At 41.3% G+C, this 23,547-nt stretch overlaps 2 protein-coding genes across 4 annotated transcripts in view; one reads left to right on the top strand and one right to left on the bottom strand.

Moving 5' to 3' along the window:
• Positions 1 to 23,547, bottom strand: part of Ypel (Yippee-like) — a 298,086-nt gene that overhangs the window by 81,122 nt on the left and 193,417 nt on the right. The window lies entirely within an intron of this gene.
• On the top strand, positions 17,174 to 18,031 carry LOC138852767 (uncharacterized). Its single transcript, XM_070085481.1, has 2 exons — positions 17,174 to 17,235; positions 17,501 to 18,031. Exons 1-2 carry the CDS (start codon positions 17,230 to 17,232, stop codon positions 17,795 to 17,797), a joined length of 303 nt encoding a protein of 100 aa, XP_069941582.1. The 5' UTR covers positions 17,174 to 17,229; the 3' UTR covers positions 17,798 to 18,031.

Here is a 23,547-nt window from a genome sequence, read left to right as displayed (position 1 = left end):
ACCTATCCTTGGACGACTCCGATCTCGGAATAGCCACGTTGTTTTATGAGACACACCGGCCGGAGTCTCGTAAATCAAGTGAACAGACCCCGATCAAGCCTTCCTATTCCCAGGTTGCAGGATTGCCAGATGTCTCTGTTTCCATGCCCGAGGGACTGTCCTTCCGGGAGGAACAACGAAAGGACCCTTCTTTAAAATTCGCTTTTGAGGCAGCCATGGGTAAATCCTCTTTGGGTCATCCAGTCAAGTATGAAGTTAAAAATGATTATTTGGTTTGCACTGAGACTGGTAAGGAGATAGAGGGCCGGCAATTATACGACAGGTTAGTGGTTCCAACCAAGTATAGACCTCAGATATTAAATATAGCTCATAATACGTCATCAGGAGGTCACTTAGGAATTACAAAAACCTTGTATAGAATCACAAAAGAATTTTATTGGCCAAAATTAAAGAAAGATGTGAAGAATCATATTAGGTGTTGCCGAGAATGTCAGCAAGTTGGAAAACCTGGACATTCCATTAAACCTGCACCTCTCCAACCCATACCTGCTGATGGAGAACCTTTTGCAGATTTAATTATAGATTGTGTAGGTCCACTACCTAAGTCAAAGTCTGGAAATCAGTATTTATTTACAATTATGGATAAAGTAACCAGATATCCTGAAGCGATCCCAATGCGTAGTATCAATACTAAAGCTATTCTCAAAGCTTTAACAAAATTCATTTCTTGTTTTGGCATTCCTAAAACTATACAAAGTGATCAAGGTACTAACTTCACTGCCAAAGCATTTAGGGAAGTATTAACTAGGTTAGGGATAATTCACAACTTATCCACTGCCTATCACCCTCAGTCCCAAGGCGCCTTGGAAAGATTCCACCAAACATTAAAAACAATGATGAAAAGTTTTTGCATGCACTTTCCGACAGATTGGGATGAATCTCTACCTTTGTTGCTGTTCTCAGTACGAGAGACGGTGCAAGAGTCTACAGGGTATAGTCCGTTTGAGCTGATCTTTGGGCACAATGTACGAGGTCCTCTTCGGGTGCTCAAAGAAGGATGGATGGGAGAAGACGTAAGCTCAGCACTCTACAACCCGTCTTCAAGGTTGCAGGTGGCACGTGAGTTAGCCACGGCTAACCTAAAGATAGCTCAAAGTAAGATGAAACAGAGGTATGACAAAAGTGCACAATTCCGCTCCTTCCATCCAGGAGACAAGGTGTTGGTGCAGGAACCTATACCTGGCCACACCTTGAAAGCTAGATTTACGGGACCTATGCAGATAGTAAGTAGATTATCTGATTTAAATTATGTGGTAGCTCCCATTGATAAGACCTCAAAAACAAAAACTTACCACATTAATCAAATCAAGGCCTTTCATACACCAGATAAAGTCCCAGTAATGACTCTGTCCTCTACCTCTGAGGACGACTCTGACTCTTTGCACTCTATCTCTGAAATTAATACTAAACTTTCAAATTCTGTCCTCAAGGATCCTAGCCCGTTAATGGATGGATTATCTGAAATACAAGCAACAAATTTAACTGAGCTTCTACAGTCATATCCTAATATTTTTTCGGATGTGCCGAAAAAATGTACGTTAGGTTACCATGATGTAGATGTGGGAAAATCTAAACCAATTAAACTCTCCCCCTACAGAGCTAATCCTGAAAAGCAAAGGCTACTTCAGCAGGAAGTAGACTTCTTGTTAGAACATGGTTTAGTGGAGGAGTCATCTAGTCCATGGGCTTCACCGTGCATCCTAGTAAAAAAGGCTGATGGAGGGTTTCGTATGTGCACAGACTACCGTAAAGTGAACGAGGTCACAATCACAGATGCTTACCCTCTTCCTCGTCTGGATGACGTAATTGACTTTGTGGGTAAGGCTACTTTTGTGTCCAAATTAGATCTCCTTAAAGGTTACTATCAGGTACCTTTGACAGATAAGGCGAAGGAAATCTCTGCCTTCGTAATTCCAGGAGGTCATTATCAGTATACAGTTACCCCCTTCGGAATGAAAAATTCCCCCTCTTCATTCCAGAAACTCGTCCATCAGGCTATTAAAGGACTTGAAGGCACGGCAGCATACCTAGATGATATTGTTGTGGTGTCTGATACTTGGGATCAACACCTACTTAGACTTAAAGCTCTGTTTGAGACCTTTAAGAATTCCCAATTAACAGTTAATTTATCTAAATCTTCCTTTGGCCAGGCCACTATCACTTTTCTAGGCCATGAAGTAGGTAGTGGTAATGTTGCACCTAAACTTGCTAAAGTTCTTTCGATTAAAGATTATCCAGTTCCTCATGATAGGAAATCTCTTCAACGTTTCCTAGGCATGATAGGATTTTACAGAAGATTCTGTAAGAATTTCTCAGATATTGTAGCCCCTCTTACCTCTCTTACCAGTCATAAAGTTCCCTTTAATTGGACGTCAGATTGTAACACTGCTTTTAATAAAGCAAAAAGATTATTGTGCTCTGCACCCATTCTCCTGTCTCCAGACTTCTCCAAACCTTTTTCATTACAGGTTGATGCTTGTGAGTCTGGGGTTGGGGCGGTACTATTACAAATCGGGAACAAGGAGCTGCAGCCAATCGCATACTTTTCAGCTAAGTTCCAGCCACATCAGAGAGCTTACTCTACCATTGAAAAAGAAGCCCTCGCGCTGGTAATGGCTTTGGAGCATTTCGATGTTTATGTGGGCCAGACATCGCAGGTGGTCACAGTCTACAGTGATCACAACCCGTTAGTCTATCTCCAAGCCATGAAGAATCACAACACAAGGCTTATGTTTGTGACTTGAAAAAGCCCACTGTGTGGGCGAAACGTAGTCAATAAAGGATCACATTATACTGCATTTGTGTTTATATTGCCATTGTGTCGGTATTTTATACCATTTATTTCCACAAGGCTTATGCGTTGGACGCTCAGGCTGCAGCCCTACAATATCAAAATTCATTATATTGCCGGCAAAGAAAATGTGTTGGCAGACTCTTTGTCAAGAGTCTAGTTTATTATTTTATTTAGGTTAGGATGTATTTGTGGTAACCCCTTTCAAGCTCTTTTTTTTATCCCCTGATGTGGGGTTTTTTTTTTAGTGAGGGGATGCGGGCTACCGTCCGCCTGTATCTTGGACCTATGCTAGCCTGTCTGACTGCTGTCTCACTCTAAGTTTAGGGTTTGGCTTTTGGTCACTAGGAAAGCTGAGCTCTATCTAAGAGTTGGATGGTGGAGAGGATAGGCGGTCCCATTATTTTGTGCCATGGCGGCACGGTTACCACTGGGAGGTGGCAGCCTAATCCTGAGCCTTCTCGGGGGTGGGGGTGTGGCATGCAAAGAGTACGTAACCTTTATTCGGCGCATGGACACACCCTCATTTACAGGCTATCTCCCCCAACCAGCGAACCAGGTTGCTAAGAGTTGATGATGGGGCCCCATCGTTCAACTAGTGACCAGGTTCTAGCCAATAAGAAGGTGGGATTGACAATCGCAGAGGTTATGTGGATACCGCTCTCCTGTCTGCCCTTGTCATTCCCACTCTAGAGCTGGTTGAAGCACGGTCTGCTATCTTGTGGCTTCTATTTCTGCCTTGCTTACCGTGGAGTGCACTATATTTATCACTGTACATAGTGTACATATTGCTGTTATAATTGGTGAAGGATAATATAAGTCTAAACTTTTTCTACTGTGTTTATTTGCTCCCATTACACCTGGGATAACAGGCCATTTGAAATCCTAGGTTGTAATAGCGGTGGTGGTGGTGGTAGTGGCGGTGGTGGTGGTGGCGGTGGTTCTGATTGTGGTGGTAGTGGCGGTGGTGGTAGGGGTGGTGGTGGTAGTGGTGGTGGTAGTGGTGGTGGTAGTGGTGGTGGTAGTGGTGGTGGTGGTGGTGGTTGGTGGTAATGGTGGTGGTGGTGGTGAAGATGGAAGCAGTAAACACTGGTCTGGGCTATACATTGAGAGCTTAACACCGCCACACCACCATATGATTACAAAGAGGTAATCACTCTCTCTCTCTCTCTCTCTCTCTCTCTCTTTCTCTCTCTGTCTCTGTCTCTGTCTCTCTCTCTCTCTCTCTCTCTCTCTCTCTCTCTCTCTCTCTCACACAGTTTAAATAAAGAGGACCAGGATCAAGGTGACAGGTGATATGCTGCACTTTTCTCAAGACTGGTGGAGTGAACATATAATTCCAGCCTGAGGGACTGATTACCTCATCCTCCTCACATTTCACCGTTCTTCTCACTACTGGACTAAAGAAGCGACTGGCTGGCGAAACGTTTCCAGAACAAAGATCCCTAACTACTGCTCATGTATCTTACCTATCAACCTCTCAGTATTGTATACTATTTTCATATTTATCCCCAAAAGTTGGTTTAGAAAGACACGTAAGCAAACACTATAACATATTTATTAGAAAACGTTTCGGTCCTGGGACCTTGATCACTTCTAACATACACAGGTAGAAAGACATTATATATATAGGCGGAGAGTGAGATGTGACGCACGTGACCTGAGGAATGTCATAAGAACATAAGAATGGAGGAACACTGTAGAAGGCCTACTGGCCCATGCGAGGCAGGTCCTTATCAAAACAACCTCTACCTATGATGAGGACGGGTAGACGATGAAATCATGTGACTCCTGTGTTGTTGGGTTGGTGCTGCTTAAGTATCATGTATGCCAATGTTTTTGAAATTTTGTAGTTTCCAGTGTTGCGTTCTATAGTGTCGGTGACGGCGATTAGTGAGGCTTCTAGGCACCGTCGGCGTCTGAGGTCTGGTTCGGTGAGAACGAGTTGTGCCTCATTCCAGTTCATCAAATGCCCCGTGGAGTCTCTGTGGAGGACACAGGCGTACCTTACATCGTCTCTGTTAGAGGCATTTCGATGCTCATTCAGGCGGACTGCAAGATCTCTGCCTGTCTCGCCTACATATTTCTTGGGACAGAACCCACAGGGGCTAGTGTAGACGCCTGCTGTAGAAGTTAGAGGTGTGGGGCTGCGTTTCGTAGTGAGGTCTTTGATAGATGATGTGTTTATGGTGGAAACGTTGATGTTACTCATAGCAAGTGCCCGGCGAGTATTCGTGGCAACATCGCCACATGGGAGTACTATGAACTGTTTAGGGGGCTGTTCCATGGGCGGTTTGTTGAGGATAGCTTGTGCCTTGAGTCTGCAATCTCGGATGAGGTGACAAAGGAGGTGGTGTGGTGTTACTCAACACTGTCGACTACAACAATAAAGTCTTAAATCTTCTCAACGATGCCAACACATACCAGCCTGTATCGGAATCAGTGCTACTTCAAAGTACCCAGACTTTCCTTCAAAAGGCTCGTAGCATCTTACGAAAATCAGAACAAGGCAAAAAACTACTTAAACTTTTACCAGGTCAACCGAAACCAGCACGCCTGTATGGCCTTCCTAAGACACACAAACCTGGCATCCCACTACGGCCTATCACTTCGGGCATAGGGAGTGCACCACACAGACTAGCCGGCCACCTTGCCAAATACCTTTCAGCGCTTCTGGGCACCATCAGTCAAGCCCACCTCAAACACTCAGATGACCTTCTCTCCCGAATTTCCAACCTGAATGTCAAAAACAAAAGCATGGCTTCCTTCGATGTCACAGCCCTCTTCACCAACGTTCCTACTGACGCTGCAATCAACATTCTGAGACAGAGGCTCACTGAAAACCACGACCTCCCTTTACCTCTTCTAGATTTCATCAATCTAGTGGAACTTTGTGTTAATTTCAACTTCTTCAAGTATCAGGACAACTGTTACAAACAATGCTTTGGGATGGCAATGGGCAGCCCACTCAGTGCTGTGCTTGCCAACCTCTTCATGGAAAACCTGGAGACAGAGAAATTCAGCACCCTCATTCCCAACACCGTTACCTGGCTTAGATACGTTGATGATATATTGGTTTTCTATCCGAGACGTCTCAATATCCAGGCCCTTCTCAACAAGATCAATGCAGTTGAACCATCAATAAAGTTTACACTTGAACTCGAAAATGATGGCAAACTTCCTTTCCTCGACGTTCTACTGTGCAGATCTCCCGACAGTGACAAACTTCTCTTCAAAGTGTATAGAAAACCTACCAACAAGGACGATCTTATACACTTTTATTCACACCAAGACACCCGCACTATGAGAGGAGTCCTCATTGGCTTCTTCTTGAGAGCTCTTCGCATCTCCAGCCCTTGTTTTCTAGAAGAAGAATGCACTTACATAACACAACCCTTTACACGTCTTCAGTTCCCATCTTTCTTCATCCGAGATTGCAGACTCAAGGCACAAGCTATCCTCAACAAACTGCCCATGGAACAGCCCCCTAAACAGTTCATAGTACTCCCATGTGGCGATGTTGCCATGAATACTAGCCGGACACTTGCTATGAGTAATATCAACGTTTCCACCATAAACACATCATCTATCAAAGACCTCACTACGAAACGCAGCCCCACACCTCTAACTTCTACAGCAGGCGTCTACACTAGCCCCTGTGGGTTCTGTCCCAAGAAATATGTAGGCGAGACAGGCAGAGATCTTGCAGTCCGCCTGAATGAGCATCGAAATGCCTCTAACAGAGACGATGTAAGGTACGCCTGTGTCCTCCACAGAGACTCCACGGGGCATTTGATGAACTGGAATGAGGCACAACTCGTTCTCACCGAACCAGACCTCAGACGCCGACGGTGCCTAGAAGCCTCACTAATCGCCGTCACCGACACTATAGAACGCAACACTGGAAACTACAAAATTTCAAAAACATTGGCATACATGATACTTAAGCAGCACCAACCCAACAACACAGGAGTCACATGATTTCATCGTCTACCCGTCCTCATCATAGGTAGAGGTTGGTTTGATAAGGACCTGCCTCGCATGGGCCAGTAGGCCTTCTACAGTGTTCCTCCATTCTTATGTTCTTATGACATTCCTCAGGTCACGTGCTTCACATCTCACTCTCCGCCTATATATATAATGTCTTTCTACCTATGTATGTTAGAAGTGATCAAGGTCCCAGGACCGAAACGTTTTCTAATAAATATGTTATAGTGTTTGCTTACGTGTCTTTCTAAACCAACTTGTCGGTATTTATTACCAAGGTTTATACCATCCCCAAAAGTACATATAAATCTTATCTAAGGAACACAAGCAACAATAGCTAACTTAAACAATTCAGAAATCTGAACAAGGATTCATTGAGGACATTATATATGCACATGGAACCTGCACCTAATGAAGCATATAGAGAGACTAGGAAAAATATAACGATTTGTAACGATACTGTTGCAAGAACTGAGGTTATGGAGGGGGGGGGGGTGAGGAACATGAACACGTTTACAAGACTCAACTTTACAACACTGGGAAGAGAATAATAGTAAACCTGATCACAACATTACAAAGTAGTGAGATGTTAGGTAAGACACATATGCAACAGTTATTGTTTCAGACAACGGAACAATGCTCTTCTCCAGACTGAGGGACTGACCACCTCAAAACTTTAAGGGTGATGGACTGATTACATCGTCTTCAAGTCTCCTCTGCTTCTATCAACTTTTCTGTACTCGACTGAAGAAGCCTACTGTGTAGGCGAAACGTTTCGAAATAAAGATACCTAACATAAGAACAACATAAGAACGAAGGAACACTGCAGAAGGCCTACTGGCCCATGCGAGGCAGGTCCAAGTCTCCTACCGGCTTAAGCCAATGCACCCAACCTAGTCAGGTCAGGTCACATTGACTTAAGGGAGGAACACGGCAACCGACCTGGTAGCACAAGCTATCAGGTCCAACTCACACCCACCCACATCCACTCATGTATTTATCCAACCTATTTTTAAAGCTACACAACGTTCTGGCCTCTATAACTGTACTCGCGAGTTTGTTCCACTCATCCACAACTCTATTACCAAACCAGTACTTTCCTATATCCTTCATGAATCTGAATTTTTCCAACTTAAAACCATTGCTGCGAGTCCTGTCTAGGCTAGATATTTTCAGCACACTATTTACATCCCCTTTATTTATTCCTGTCTTCCATTTATACACCTCAATCATATCCCCCCTAATTCTACGTCTTTCTGGTAGGTAAGACACATAGGCAACAGTTAGGCAACTTTATTCCGAAACGTTTCGCCTACACAGTAGGCTTCTTCAGTCGAATACAGAAAGTAGGCAGGAACAGTAGAGATGTGAAGACGATGTAATCAGTCCATCACCCTTGAAGTCGTAGAATTTGAGGTTGTCAGTCCCTCGGCCTGGAGAAGTTCAGTTCCATAGTCAGAAACTATTTGAAGATCAAGCGACAGTGCGAGACTTAAATACTGTCGGAAGGAGAGGTGCAGAGTAGTAGTAGTAGTAGTGAGAATGTAGCCACTGAGAGGTCAGGTCCCTCTCAGATCCAACAGTTCTCACTTGAAAGGGTTGTCTAAGGCGTTTTCTGTACCAAGAGGCCATGTGTTGCACTGTCTGACAAGATGAACATCAAAATGGTACTACTACTACTCTGCACCTCTCCTTCCGACAGTATATAAGTCTCGCACTGTCGCTTGATCTTCAGATAGTTCCTGACTATGGAATTGAACTTCTCCAGGCCGAGGGACTGATAACCTCAAATTCTAAGAGTTCAAGGGTGATGGACTGATTACATCGTCTTCACATCTCTACTGTTCCTGCCTACTTTCTGTATTCGACTGAAGAAGCCTACTGTGTAGGCGAAACGTTTCGGAATAAAGTTGCCTAACTGTTGCCTATGTGTCTTACCTACCAACCTGTCGGTATTGTATACCATTTTGATGTTCTACGTCTTTCTAGAGAGTGCAGATTCATGGCCCTTAGTCTATCCTCATAGGGAAGGTTTCTGATACATGGGATCAACTTTGTCATCCTCCTTTGTACATTTTCCAGAGCATTTATATCCATTCTGTAATACGGTGACCAAAACTGTGCAGCATAATCTAAATGAGGCCTAACCAAGGATGTATAGAGTTGAAGAACAACCTGAGGACTCCTATTATTTATGCTTCTTGATATGAAGCCAAGGATTCTATTAGCTTTATTGTGAACTGTTGCATATGTGTCTTACCTAACAACCTGTCGGTATTTTATACCATTTTAATGTTCAAAGTAGTGAGATACAGAGAAGCTGTTAATATGACAGAAGCTTCATCGACTCCTGCAGGCAAACTTGGGTAAGGTAATAATTGTAGAATTATCCATAAAATAAGAACATAAAAAGAAGAGTGCAGCAGGCCTACTGGCCCATGCGAGGCAGGTATATAGAGTTTAAGTCTCGGAACCATCCGGTGACTTGTTCAGTTGTTTATGTCCGGCTGGCTGACGTGGGTCAGCTGATCCAACCTGACGACACGTCAACAGACTGGCAAGTAGTCAGTCTGCTCCCAGCTCTAGCCCTGACAACTGATCGTATATTGGCTCTTACGGTGTACAGTTGAATGGTTTTGAGAATTGGACTCTAGAGCTGACTCACTTTGTTCCTCATTACTTTGAAAGACTCTTTTGATATTTATATTCTTGGTCAGTTCAGTAATCCATAGATACTTTACGGCCAGATTCAAAGGTCTTGTTAAATATTGTACCTTTTGTATTTTGAGTCTACAGTCTTGTTAAGAAAGAGACGTAAATATTAATGAGGACTTAGATACAGGAAGAATAATTAAACTTCCTTATTAATGTGACATTTCCATGATTTTGAATTAAATGTATATGGTAAATTTATTGTACAAAGTATTAAGATTGAAGATAAAGTATTGTATTTAAATACTTTAATAAATTTGAATATTATTCTATGGAGTTTCCCAGTTGAAATTATTTCCCCTAGACTCTAAAAGACCTTTAAAGAACTCGGATCCAAAAATCTTGTTGCATAAGAAATAAATGGTAACAGGCCACATTCTGAAGTTCTTTAAAAAATTTCTTATTCGCAACAAATGGGGTACCCGTCCGGGATCTCTGTTGTTCTAAGACATTGATCAAAAGAACAATATTAAAGTTATATACTGGGAATTTATCTTTAGTTAATTTCAAAATATTGATTATGGAAGATCACATTAAAGAGTTATTTGAAGATTTAACATTGTCAAAGCTGGACTCCTTGAAACTTCAAACGTGCTGGCAGATAGCCCGTAAATTGGGAGTACCATACGATAGATATTACACAGCCAATACCGTAAGGGCAATAATTAGAAACAAATTGTTTCCAGGGGCCTCTAACCATCATGTAGCAGGAGATTCTGACTCTGAAAGTTTAGTTTCTCAAGTAAGTTACCAGTCGAGAATCGAAGTATTAGAAGAACAATTTCAAAGAGTTGATCTTGAAATTGAATCAGACAGATTAGGTCCAGCTTTGGCCTCTAGTAAAGTAGATGAAGTATTGCAGGGTGCATCCGCTGTTCGGCATTCGCCCGTTACTGAAGGAGTTCCTATTAATGGTCAGCCTGGCCCTCACCAAGGTGCACGTCCAAAGGAATATCCACATACCGCCAGTTCAATTCCCTCATTTTCGATACCATCGGGGCATATTTCTCAAAGTCAGTTTGAGAAATTAGAGACTATTTATTTTACAGACTGCTCAAATTGAGGCTCAGCGTAAATTAAATGAAGAAGACTTTCAAAGGGAAACATTCCACTATATAAGACAACAACAACAAGATAAAGTGAGTGAAAGATGTACTGAATCCTCAAATGATTCTTTCAATATACAAAAAGCTGCATCTATGGTTCCAAGATTTAATGAAGGAGATTTAGATACTTATTTTGAAGTCTTTGAGAATCAAGCACGTTCTATGCGCTGGCCCCGACAACACTGGGCAGCCTTATTGCATACTTCGTTGTCTGGTAAAGCTCAAAGTTGTACGGCTACGTTACCTTTTGAGAAATATGTGGATTATGATTCCGTTAAGAAGGCTATCCTAAAGGCTTATGATCTCCTCCCAGTAAGTTATCAAAAAACCTTTAGAGCATTAAAACGCCAGCCAACTCAGTCATATGTAGATTTTGCACGTGAAAAGAAAATCGCTTTTGAGAGATGGTGTAGAGCTTCTAACTGTAAATCTATGGAAAGTCTTTCCCAATTGATCCTGCATGAGGATTTCTATAATAATTTACACTTACTATATTTTGCACAAAACAGTGATAATCACTTCCAATGATTAAATCAATTGGACCAATTGTGTCCGTCTGTATGTCAGGACAGGCTAACTTGACCTTAGCTGCTTTCAGTGCTGCAACTGTTTCTTTTAATCCCTGGATCTGCACAGACTTAGGCAAATCATCTACTACCACAGCTTCTGCTGTCTTTTTCCTGTTTCCTAGACCAACAGTGATTCTGGCTAGGTCATATGTCTGTTTACCAGAATTGTAGAAAAAACCAGCTATATCTAACTTTATTTTGGCATAGGGTTGTTTATTCAGTTTCTGCAACACTGTCCTTCTTTTGAAGGACCTTTGTGAGCCTTGATCAAATAGTGTTAGCACATTGGTTTTGTGTAATTTATTAGATAACTCAACTCGAGCTATCGGGAGAGCAGTTGCTTTAAACTTATCTCTCACATTTAATGCTGTTGCTTGTTGACTTCCTGATTCTGTGGAAGTCTTCTGCTGTTCAGCAAAAGTATTTGGGCATAATGCTGTATGATGCATACCCTTGCATTTAAAACACTTCTTCAGTGAGCATTTTCTTCCCTTGTGTTCACCTAAACACTTGATGCACCTTTTCAGCTGACGAACACGTTGTTTACGTGCCTCCATTGATGTGTATTGAGTACATTATTATTACAATCAAGGGGAAGCGCTAAACCCGGAGGATTATACAGCGCCTGGGGGGGATGTGGAAGGCATTCAGGCTTAATTTGGGGAACTGGAGCACAGATCCAATTCCCTAAATCAAGAGCCCCTCACCATGTATTGAGTACAATACTGTGCCCAATGTGTTCCATCACAAAGTACACATTTTGGAGTACGTTTATGTATGACAATCTGTTTACTGTCTGTTGTATTCACAGCTTGATAAATGCCTATATGGGATTTCCCATTCTGTGGTTTAGTGGGAGTAGGTATACTCTTTTTATACTGAGTTGAAGGTTTATTATCCACTGGATTTGTGGATTCTTCATCTTGTCTCGTTGCTTGCATGCATGAAACTATTGTTTGTAAACCATTGCTAATTTCCTCACAAGTGAAATAGTGTTTATTGAACATAATATTTAATCGTTCAATAGTTTGTGGTGACAACTTATCTTGTACAATACCACTGATAAACCAATCACATTGTCTTAGGTCATATTTAGCACCTAGAGATCTGAGACTATTGTCTAATGTGATTCTAAATGCCTGTAAGTCTGAAAAACAATGTTTGGGTGGCTTCAAGCTTGATATTAAGACTGCATGTCTAACTCTGGCCTTGTCATCATCAAAGTAATTGTCTGCTAAGACATGTAAAGCTATTTGGTAATTGCCTTTAACCACCGGAAATGACAATCAGTTCATAGGGTTCTCCCTTCACAAGACATTTAAGATAATTGAACTTAGCAATTATCTTACATACTTGTTTGGACTCAAAAGTCCACACCTCACTGCCGGCTATAGGTTGATTACAAACTCCTTGCGACTCAAGAACTGCTCAGTCCCCCGTACTACAAGAAATTCGTAACCTACCTTGCTTTTGTAGCGTGAGCTATGGTGTTCTTCACACCTTCGACAGATATGGGTGACTTGATAGAAGCTGAAGTGTCCTTGGATGTCCACGTCTTCCATAGTCTAGGAATACGCACACTGGTACACTATGTTCCACAAGATTTGTCTTTATTGTTCACAATCTTATCACTAAGGAAGCTGATCACACTTCTCTTAAGTGTTTATTGTGTTTTATGAGACACTTTGTTCACACTAACGCACAGATCAGTGTTCTTTGTTCGTTATCCTGGCGTCAGTGTCACTCTCAGTAGAGTCAAAAGTAATCAGAAGACGCCACAGCGCCCCATGCCGTCACTGCCCCTTGCACAAAAAAAAGCTGACATAGTACTTTTGCTTCCTTGCCACTTCCTCGATGAAGCAAAGCAGAATGTTTGATTCTTGCTGTCTTAAGCATAGACAACAATGTCCACTATCTTTACTATGGTAACAAAGTGGGAGCAGGATTTTCCTTAATTGTCCTGCTAAAGTAAGAGATGTACTGTCTCTTATTAAAATACACTCTGCAACACTGGACTGCAAGGAGCAACGGTCACTTGACCACGTCGCATACTCGTACGGCATCTGTGATCAATTACTCACTGTAGCAGTAAACAAGACGCTTGCCCCTTCTGAGAGGGCTGGGCCCCTCAGGGCTGAAAGGGGCTGAAGGGGGCTGATACCCCCCTCCTGGAGAAAATTTCTCCACAATTATGAAATATCCCAACAATTGATTGGCGAAACAAAAAGTAAGGAAACAGTGACTAAATATGTCCCTAAGAAAGGACGATCCAATCTTACAGAAATGCGTCGCATACAGAATCCTTACCCGACCTCCTATGATGCCTCCACGCCCATTAATAATAAATTTAGATCTAACTCTAGGAAAAGTTCAAAACCACTAAGGCATAACAGTGAGTTGAACTGCACTTATTGTAATAAAAAAGGGCATTTAAGGAAACACTGTTATTGGCTAGAGAGGGATACCAGGGACGAGCGACTTCGTTTCCCAACTCAGGTAATATCTTCATCGACAACTCAAAAGAAACTGAACCCTAGTACCGAACAAGGTCCACCAGAACGAATCAGTAGTCATTCTAGATGACTCAATACTAGAGCTGTTTCAGAAAAAGATATTCACTCAGCTATGAGTCCCTACTTTGCTAAAGTGAAAGTTGGAATAGACAAGACTCAATTAGTTGAAATTAATTCCTTCCGTGATACTGGAAGTTATTTAACATTGTTGAAGCAGGACATACTTCCCCTAAGTGATATGACTCGCACAAAGCTAGATGTGTTATTAGAAGCCTATGAAGGCGCCATTATAAGAGTGCCTCTTCACAAGATATACATCCAAACACCAACCTATACTGGCTTTGTGTCAGTTTACCTGGAGAGAGTTCCGGGGGTCAACGCCCCCGCGGCCCGGTCTGTGACCAGGCCTCCTGGTGGATCAGAGCCTGATCAACCAGGCTGTTACTGCTGGCTGCATGCAAACCAATGTACGAGCCACAGCCCGGCTGATCAGGAACCGACTTTAGGTGCTTGTCCAGTGCCAGCTTGAAGACTGCCAGGGGTCTGTTGGTAATCCCCCTTATGTATGCTGGGAGGCAGTTGAACAGTCTCGGGCCCCCGACACTTATTGTATGGTCTCTTAACGTGCTAGTGACACCCCTGCTTTTCATTGGGGGGATGTTGCATCATCTGCCAAGTCTTTTGCTTTCGTAGTGAGTGATTTTCGTGTGCAAGTTCGGTACTAGTCCCTCTAGGATTTTCCAGGTGTATATAATCATGAATCTCTCCTGCCTGCGTTCCAGGGAATACAGGTTCAGGAACCTCAAGCGCTCCCAGTAATTGAGGTGTTTTATCTCCGTTATGCACGCCGTGAAGGTTCTCTGTACATTTCCTAGGTCAGCAATTTCACCTGCCTTGAAAGGTGCTGTTAGTGTGCAGCAATATTCCAGCCTAGATAGAACAAGTGACCTGAAGAGTGTCATCATGGGCTTGGCATCCCTCGTTTTGAAGGTTCTCATTATCCATCCTGTCATTTTTCTAGCAGATGCGATCGATACAATGTTATGGTCCTTGAAGGTGAGATCCTCTGACATGATCACTCCCAAGTCTTTGATGTTGGTGTTTCGCTCTATTTTGTGGCTAGAATTTGTTTTGTACTCTGATGAAGATTTAATTTCCTCGTGTTTACCATATCTGAGTAATTGAAATTTCTCATCGTTGAACTTCATATTGTTTTCTGCAGCCCACTGAAAGATTTGGTTGATGTCCGCCTGGAGCCTTGCAGTGTCTGCAATGGAAGACACTGTCATGCAGATTCGGGTGTCATCTGCAAAGGAAGACACGGTGTTGTATCCAGTGAAACTTTTCCTATTCAGGGCATTGACTTACTCATAGGCAATGATCTAGACTATCCTGGTATAAGCCGAGAGCCTATAGTTATTGATAATTCTACTGACATTAACTATGCCATAGAAGCTCGAAAAGAGGCTCCTACCTTATTTCCTCTCAATGTTATAACTAGAGCAATGTCTAGAGCTCCTCAAAATCCTTTATCAACTGATGTCCTAAGTGAAGGCGAAGATTTAGGTCTCGATTTATTGTTCAGTCGATCCTTACAACCCAGATCTTCAAATCTGAAATATTTTATGATCGGCCTTTTTCAAGATTCTGATATTAAAATGCTATCGAAAGAAGATTTAATAAGGGATCAATTCCTTGATCCATCCCTAGAGAAATTACGAGAGATAGCTATTACAGAAGACGACACCCAAGACCTGGACAACTGTTACTATCTAGCTAATGGTATATTAATGAGAAAGGAAAAGTCTCTTTTGTCTTCCGACGATTATCTGTCTACCAGCAAACATCTAGTAGTGCTACCTAGCACCTTTAGAGAATTGGCTATTAGTTTCGCCCACCATAGTCCCATGGGAGGACATTTGGGAGTAAAGAAAACGCTGGGCAAAATAGCCAAGCATTTTCATTGGCCCAGAATGAAGGAGACTGTGGAAAGCTATCTAAAAGGTTGTCAAGTCTGTCAAGTGACCGGCAAACCTTCGCACACACCTCCACCAGTTCCCCTCATTCCGATTCCCGTCAGTGGTGAGCCCTTCTCACGCCTGATAATAGATTGTGTTGGTCCGTTACCCAGGACTAAACAAGGGAATCAATATCTGTTTACCATTATGGATGTCGTTACTCGATATCCAGAGGCTATCCCTTTGAGAAAAATTAATTCTCGCATCATTGTTCGAGCTTTGCAAAAATTTTTCTCACAGGTAGGGATTCCCCGAATAATTCAATCTGATCAAGGTTCAAATTTTACCTCTAAGATGTTTCGTGATGCCTTATCTCGCCTCGGAATTAAGTCCGTATTTTCTGTTGCTTATCACCCTCAGTCGCAAGGAGCCCTCGAACGATTTCATCAAACATTAAAATCAATGATGAGAGCGTACTGCGAGCAGTTTTCCAGAGATTGGGACGAAGGAATACCATTCCTCTTGTTTGCCTTAAGGGAAAGCAAACAAGAAAGCACTGGGTTTAGTCCATTTGAATTAATTTACGGACACCAAGTATGAGGCCCCCTCGCCGTACTAAAAGATTCATGGACCGGAAAATCAGAACCCTCGTTTAAAACAACTCCAACTCTAATGCAAAAGCGTTTGTCACAACTGAGGGAATTAGCCTCAAAAAACTTAGCTAAGGCCCAATCCAAGATGAAGCACTGTTATGACAAACACACACGCTCTCATTTCTTCAAATCAGGTGACAGTGTAATGGCACAGAAATTCTTACCTGGACACGCTCTGCAACCTAGATACGAAGGTCCTTTGGAAGTGATTGAGCGGCTGAATGAGGTAAATTATGTACTACAAACTCCAGGAAAGAGAAAAGCAAAACGTACTTATCACATAAACCAACTTAAGACTTACCACCCTAGTATCGTACCAGTTTCGACAGTTCTTCCTTTAGCTGAAACTGAAAATGTAAGTCTGCCCAGCATCTCTAAAGCGATAGAAGTACGTTTAAAAAATTCAGAGACATTGCAATCTCTTGATACCTTTCTTATGGACCTTGATTTGAAGAAAGCAAAAGATATCAAAGACTTGATATTACGTTATGAGGTTTTATTTGATGACGTCCCTAGGTGTTGTACATTGGGAATTCACGACATAGATGTACAAGGAGCAAAGCCTTGCAAACAGTCACCTTATAGGGCAAGTCCACTCAAACAAGAAACAGCCCTTTGTCGAGCGCGGCCGAAAAAATTCGGTATTAATTACGTGTTTTGGGGGCGTGTCATACTCCGTGCCCCGCGCGGCCAGCTTCCCGTTCTTTAGTTCCAACCAATCACAAGCCTTCCCTGAGTCTCTTCAGCTAAGTACAGTTCGCTTCTGCCGCCTTCCCATTGGTTGAGAGATCAAAATATAAACACTGGTGGCTTGGCTCCGCCCACACACGCATTTTTCCCTCCACCCTTACTAATCTACTCTTGGATTATACATTCTACAATGTCGGTAAGTACTGATTGTTGTGTTTAGTGCTTACATGAATAGTTTAGGCATATTTTGATATATACCTAAAGTCCATGTGAAGCATAATATGAGTGTAGCATGCAGTTGAAAAAAGTGCAAGCATTTTAGACCGAATTATTTCGGTCTTGCGCGAGTTTCCGGGAATGTCCAATTTTAGTCAAATAAATATTTATAAGAAATTTTCAATTGCATATATGAACTCTGTAGTGGTCTGGATTTATACAGGAGGTTTCTATTGTCCTTCCAGTTCCATGAGAGGCTGTTTTATGGGGAGCAGTCGACCAGCAGGTCGAGGTATGTCTGCGTTTCTGAAGACAGTGACTCGGAACCAGAGGTAGACGAACCAGAATTGCTGGATAGTGGTGATGAATACTTGCCACCGGATGCACAGGATGCAGAGATGTCAAGTGATGATGAGGAGGAAGAAAGGGAAGAAAGGCCAGCCAAAAAGCAGAAAGTAATGAGGAAAAAGAGAACTTTTAGGATTGAGGAATACCCGGATGAGGAAGAGATCCATGAGAATATTGCTCTTCAAGTTTCATAAAGACTGATAGAAATTGTTTCTCAGACTTCCATCTTTCCATTTAGCAATATAGAATCATTGGTCTTCCAAATGAATCTCAGGAATATAGGGATTGAAACTTGCATCACTTTGCAATTTGGCATTGTTGATATTTGCTTCCTTTTTATATTTTTGTAACACTTAAAAAATGTTTTGATACAAGTTCCATTTATGTTTTTTATATTGTCTGTTTGTATATTAAATTTAAAAAATTGTTTTGGTGTGTTTTATTAACAATTGCAAGTTTGCAACATAAAATTTTTTAATCCCTTTGTCGGGCGCAGCTGAATATTTTCGGTCTTCGGAGATTAGCAATTGCTCGAAAACTAACCATCAGAAATCAATTTATATGGGATCAGTGACCTTGTATTGAGTTACTCTATCCACCATAGGGAGTTCAGTTCGAATTTCAAATTTTCGGACCCCTTGCACGATGAAGGGACAAAGAAGTAGAATTTTTGTTGTCCCATGGACTCATAGAACAGAGTAAAAGTCTGTGGGCCTCGCCCTGTATATTAGTTCCCAAGCCTGATAGAACTTCTAGAATGTGCACTGATTATCGTAAGGTTAATGCTCTCACGGTACCAGATGGTTTCCCACTACCCCGTATTGATGATCTAATAGACAGAGTATCAGGAGCTGCCTTTGTCACCCGCCTGGATTTATTAAGGGGCTATTACCAAGTGCCGCTTACCCAGCGAGCCCAAGAAATATCCGCATTTACTATACAAGGCGGATTATTCAATTATTGTGTTATGCCCTTCGGGTTGTGTAACGCGGCCTCTACCTTTCAGCGCCTGATGAACCTGCTGACCAATGATTTAGAAGGAGTGGATGCATATCTAGGTGGTCTTGTTATATATAGCAATGAGTGGGAGCAACATTTAATTCACCTGGAAACCTTATTTAAGAAGTTAGAAAAGTACAACTTCACCATAAATTTAGCCAAGTGTCAGTTTGAACAAGCCAAGATTAAATACCTCGGTTTTTGTATAGGTCAAGGTGAGGTACGTCCTGTTGATGTAAAAGTTAGGGCCATTGCCGAGTTTCCTATCCCTCAAGATAGAAAGTCTATACAGAGGTTCCTTGGAATGACTGGTTATTATCGACGTTTTTGTCCTAATTTTTCTCAGGTTGCATCTCCACTTACTGAGTTAACCAGTAGTAAGATGAAGTTTTGCTGGACGAAAGATTGTGAGATAGCTTTTAATCAGTTGAAGCGGTTGCTTTCTTTGTCACCTGTATTGAAAAGTCCTGACTTTAATCAACCCTTCTATTTACACATCGATGCCAGCGGTTATGCTGTGGGGGCGGTGTTACTTCAGAAATCCCCCTCTACTGATATTTTGCATCCTATATCTTATTTTTCTTCAAAGTTGAAACGTCACCAAAAGAATTACGTCTCTGTAGAGAAAGAAGCTCTTGCCCTAGTAACATCTTTGGAACATTTTGACATTTATCTGGGAACCTCCCCCCATAAAATTATGGTATTTTCTGATCACAACCCTTTAATTTATATTAATTCTATGAAATCAAAGAACACCCGAATCCCCAGGTGGGCTCTGAGGATCCAACCTTATCTGATTAGTATTCAACACTTAAGTGGGTCCCTTAACATAATTGCTGATGCTCTTTCTCGTCCCTGAAAAAGAAAATGTATACCTTAAAATGTAAAGTAATGAGTACTCTCAGAGCATAATTTATATATATATATATATATATATTATATATTTTTGTTAATAATTTTCTTTTATATTGACAGTATGACTATGAAAGCAGTTTCGTTGATGGGATGAAGTATTAAGTACACATGGATGACCCTGACAGTCATGTCCGAGACTCCTATTCTCGAATTGTGATGGAAGCCACTCCAGATAGTTCTTCTGGCCATTGTTCCAAAAAGCTCATCCTCTGGCAAATAACCATGCTGTTCGAGTTCTTGCTTCTCCAGTCTTCCGTCGTACTACTTGCCTTATTTACCAAGAGGACGCTTACTATAAAGGAGATATTACCAAGGACGCTTGCAAACTCCCTACTGCGACCTATTGTCATACGGGGGGGGGTGTTATATCTTTGAAATTGGTCATCCTGTGTTATTTAAATATTGTAAGAGCATGTGTTCATCACTTAATATTATAGCGCAAAAGTCCCCGTTTATAGCTAAAATAGAGACTTTCGGCGTTATATTATTATCTGTTAATATATGAAAAATACCATGGTATTATCGCTATTATCGTTATCACTATTATCGTTATTATCACTATTTTGTAATTATCACTATTATTTTACTATTATGGTTAGGTAGGATTTCTTGTGTATATAGAGTTTAAGTCTCGGAACCATCCGGTGAATTGTTCAGTTGTTTATGTCCGGCTGGCTGACGTGGCTCAGCTGATCCAACCTGATGACACGTCAACAGACTGGCAAGTAGTCAGTCTGCTCCCAGCTCTAGCCCTGACAACTGATCGTATATTGGCTCTTACGGTGTACAGTTGAATGGTTTTGAGAATTGGACTCTAGAGCTGACTCACTTTGTTCCTCATTACTTTGAAAGACTCTTTTGATATTTATATTCTTGGTCAGTTCAGTAATCCATAGATACTTTACGGCCAGATTCAAAGGTCTTGTTAAATCTTGTACCTTTTGTATTTTGAGTCTACAGTCTTGTTAAGAGACGTAAACATTAATGAGGACTTAGATACAGGAAGAATAATTAAACTTCCTTATTAATGTGACATTTCCATGATTTTGAACTAAATGTATATGGTAAATTTATTGTACAAAGTATTAAGAGAGAAGATAAAGTATTGTATTTAAATACTTTAATAAATTTGAATATTATTCTATGGAGTTTCCCAGTTGAAATTATTTCCCCTAGACTCTAAAAGACCTTTAAAGAACTCGGATCCAAAAAACTTGTTGCATAAGAAATAAATGGTAACAGGCCACATTCTGAAGTTCTTTAAAAAATTTCTTATTTGCAACACAGACTGTTCTGGTTGCCAGTCGGTCAAGAAGTTAGTTTATGTGAGGACTTTGTCAGTCACTTGTTTAAGTCTAGTCGAATCGTGAGACATAGAGAACTACTTAGAGCACTTACACGCATACACACTTACTTGTACATATTTGTAATATCTTATTAAATGTTAATGTACCAGACGGTACTTAAGAATTATAAATGTGATATGTGCTTTCAGCACAATAATATTGTACTCGAGAGGAGTGATATTATTTTGATTACTGTGATTAATTTAATTTAATTTAATTTGATAATATACCTCTAGACTTAATAAATTTATTAAATTTTAATTTCTCTAGCTAGTAGCCTACCAGTTGTAATCCTGAAGCACTATTGAATCATACTGAATTCTAATGGATAATCGGACAAGGATACTGACTAATTGTTATGAAAACCCAGTAACAGGCTGGATGCTAGAAGGGCAGTCCTTTCTAGTATTCACTGGAGATCTCTAAGCTTTTAGAATCGCGTTTTTTGTAACAAATGGGGGCCTGTCCGGGAGGCTCTTGATCCAAGGTGTTGGAGAAATTGTTCAGTTTGACATACTAGTAACTCTATGATCAAACACTTTGAGTACTTTCCTAATCTGAAGACTTTGAGTTTAGTCTTGTACAACATACCAGGTGGATGTATGTACCTGACTGAGTCTCTTGATCCAAGGAGATGGAAATACTGTTTATGAATTTTAGCTCTAAGACAACCAACACTAAAATTCCTATTAGGATTATAGTTTCCCATAATAACTCTCTCGTAGTACACTTATTTTCGTGATGTATGCCAAAGTGAAACAGTTAATTGATACTCTGACTTTGTCTGAGTTAAGTACATTAAAACTTCAGACGTGTTGGCGAGTAGCCAAATATCTCGGTGTGACGTATATCAGGAATTACACCGCAGAAACTGTCAGAGCGTTAATTAAAAATATATTGCTTCCTGCTCATACAGAGATGTCTGATTATGATTCAGATTCAGAAAGCCTAGTGTCACAATTAGGAAGTATGACTCTATTTGATGATGTAGAGGAAAGAGAAACTAAGGCAGAAGTGAGCCTAGTGTCTGAGCCTAGTGTAGCTCAGTTCTCGCTCACGCCTTCCCTCCTAACTGAGAGTATGACTCAGCCCCATACTAGTACAGTGTATGATACACCTGTATCTACTTATCCTAGACCAGATCTAGACTCTCTAGGGATGGTTGAACGAGGTGTCCAACCTAAGGACCGTCCAGACCACATTAGATTCCTTACTCCTCCATTACCCACTGGTTCTATCTCTCAGGAACAGTTTGAGGGGTTAGAACGCCTCATTATGTTGCAGACTGCACAGAGGCTCAGAGGAAATTGAACGAAGAAGATTTCCAGAGAGAAAATGTTCGTCGGGGAAGACAACAGACTGATAGATCACAGGACACATTTAATGTGCAGAAAGCTGTATCCATGGTTCCTAAGTTTTTTGAAAGTGACTTAGACACCTATTTTGATGTGTTTGAGAACCAGGCATGTGCTATGAACTGGCCATGTAAGCACTGGGCTACCTTGTTGCACACAGCTTTGACAGGAAGAGCTCAAACTTGTACTGCTGCTTTACCATTTGCCAAGTACATTAGTTATGACGCTGTCAAACTATTCTAGAGACATATAACTTGTTGCCTGCAAGTTATCAACATGCATTTCGTACGTTACAACGACGACAAGATCAAACTTGTGTAGAGTTTGCTCGTGAGAAAAAAGTTGCATTTGAGAGGTGGTGTAGGTCTGCCAAGTGTAACAACTACGACAGCCTTGTTCAGTTGTTACTACACAAAGAGTTTAACAACTGTATGTCTGCTGACATACAAGAATATCTGATCGATCATACTACTTCGGATATTCTGGAAACTGCAGCATTAGCAGACAATTACGAGATTTCTCGCAAACTTGTACGTACTAAAACACAGAGAAACAAGGTAACTAAAAATTGTCCTAGAAGTTGGCAACCTAAATCAGCTGCTCAGTGCCGGCCTGATGTACCTGCTACTTTAACTTCTCGTACCTTTACCAGGAAAACTCACAATCCTGAATCTGTCTCTGTGGCTAGACAGAAATCTGATATCGAGAAGAAGAAAGTTAAATGTACCTATTGTAACAGAAAAGGACATGCTAGAGAGTATTGCTATAAGTTGGAAAGAGATGCGAGAGACAGTCGTGCGGCTGGCGCCCCCACTCAAGTCATATCTTCTTCCGAGCAACAAAGGCACCAAAATCCTAGTAATACCTCTGATCCTACTGTTTTAGATAATATTACTCAGGATAGATGACTAGCGTCAGAAAGTGTATCTGACGAAAAGATTCGTTCAGCGATGAGTCCTTACTTTTCGAGAGGTAAAGTAGGATTTGACGAATCACATCTGACTGAGATAATTACTTTCAGAGACACTGGCAGTTATCTCACGTTATTAAGAGAAGATGTACTGCCCATAACTGATGATACCTATTGCAAGATAGATGTATTGTTAGAAGCCTATGGAGGGGCTGTTATAAAAGTACCTCTGCACAAATTTTATATTGAAACAAGCTATTATACTGGTTATATTTCAGTGGGTATATCCAGTGGTGTATTTCCCATCAGGTCAGTGGACTTGTTGATAGGGAATGATATCCTTTATGCTGGTATATGTAAGGAACCACTTGTGATCGATAATAACACTGATGATAATTATGCCATTGAAGCTTGTAGAG

This window comes from Cherax quadricarinatus, chromosome 16 (genome assembly GCF_038502225.1).
Source record: "Cherax quadricarinatus isolate ZL_2023a chromosome 16, ASM3850222v1, whole genome shotgun sequence".
NCBI classification, from domain to species: Eukaryota; Metazoa; Arthropoda; class Malacostraca; order Decapoda; family Parastacidae; genus Cherax; species Cherax quadricarinatus.
The sequence above is the reverse complement of the archived record's forward strand: the minus strand, read 5'-3'. Positions and strand labels throughout refer to the sequence as shown.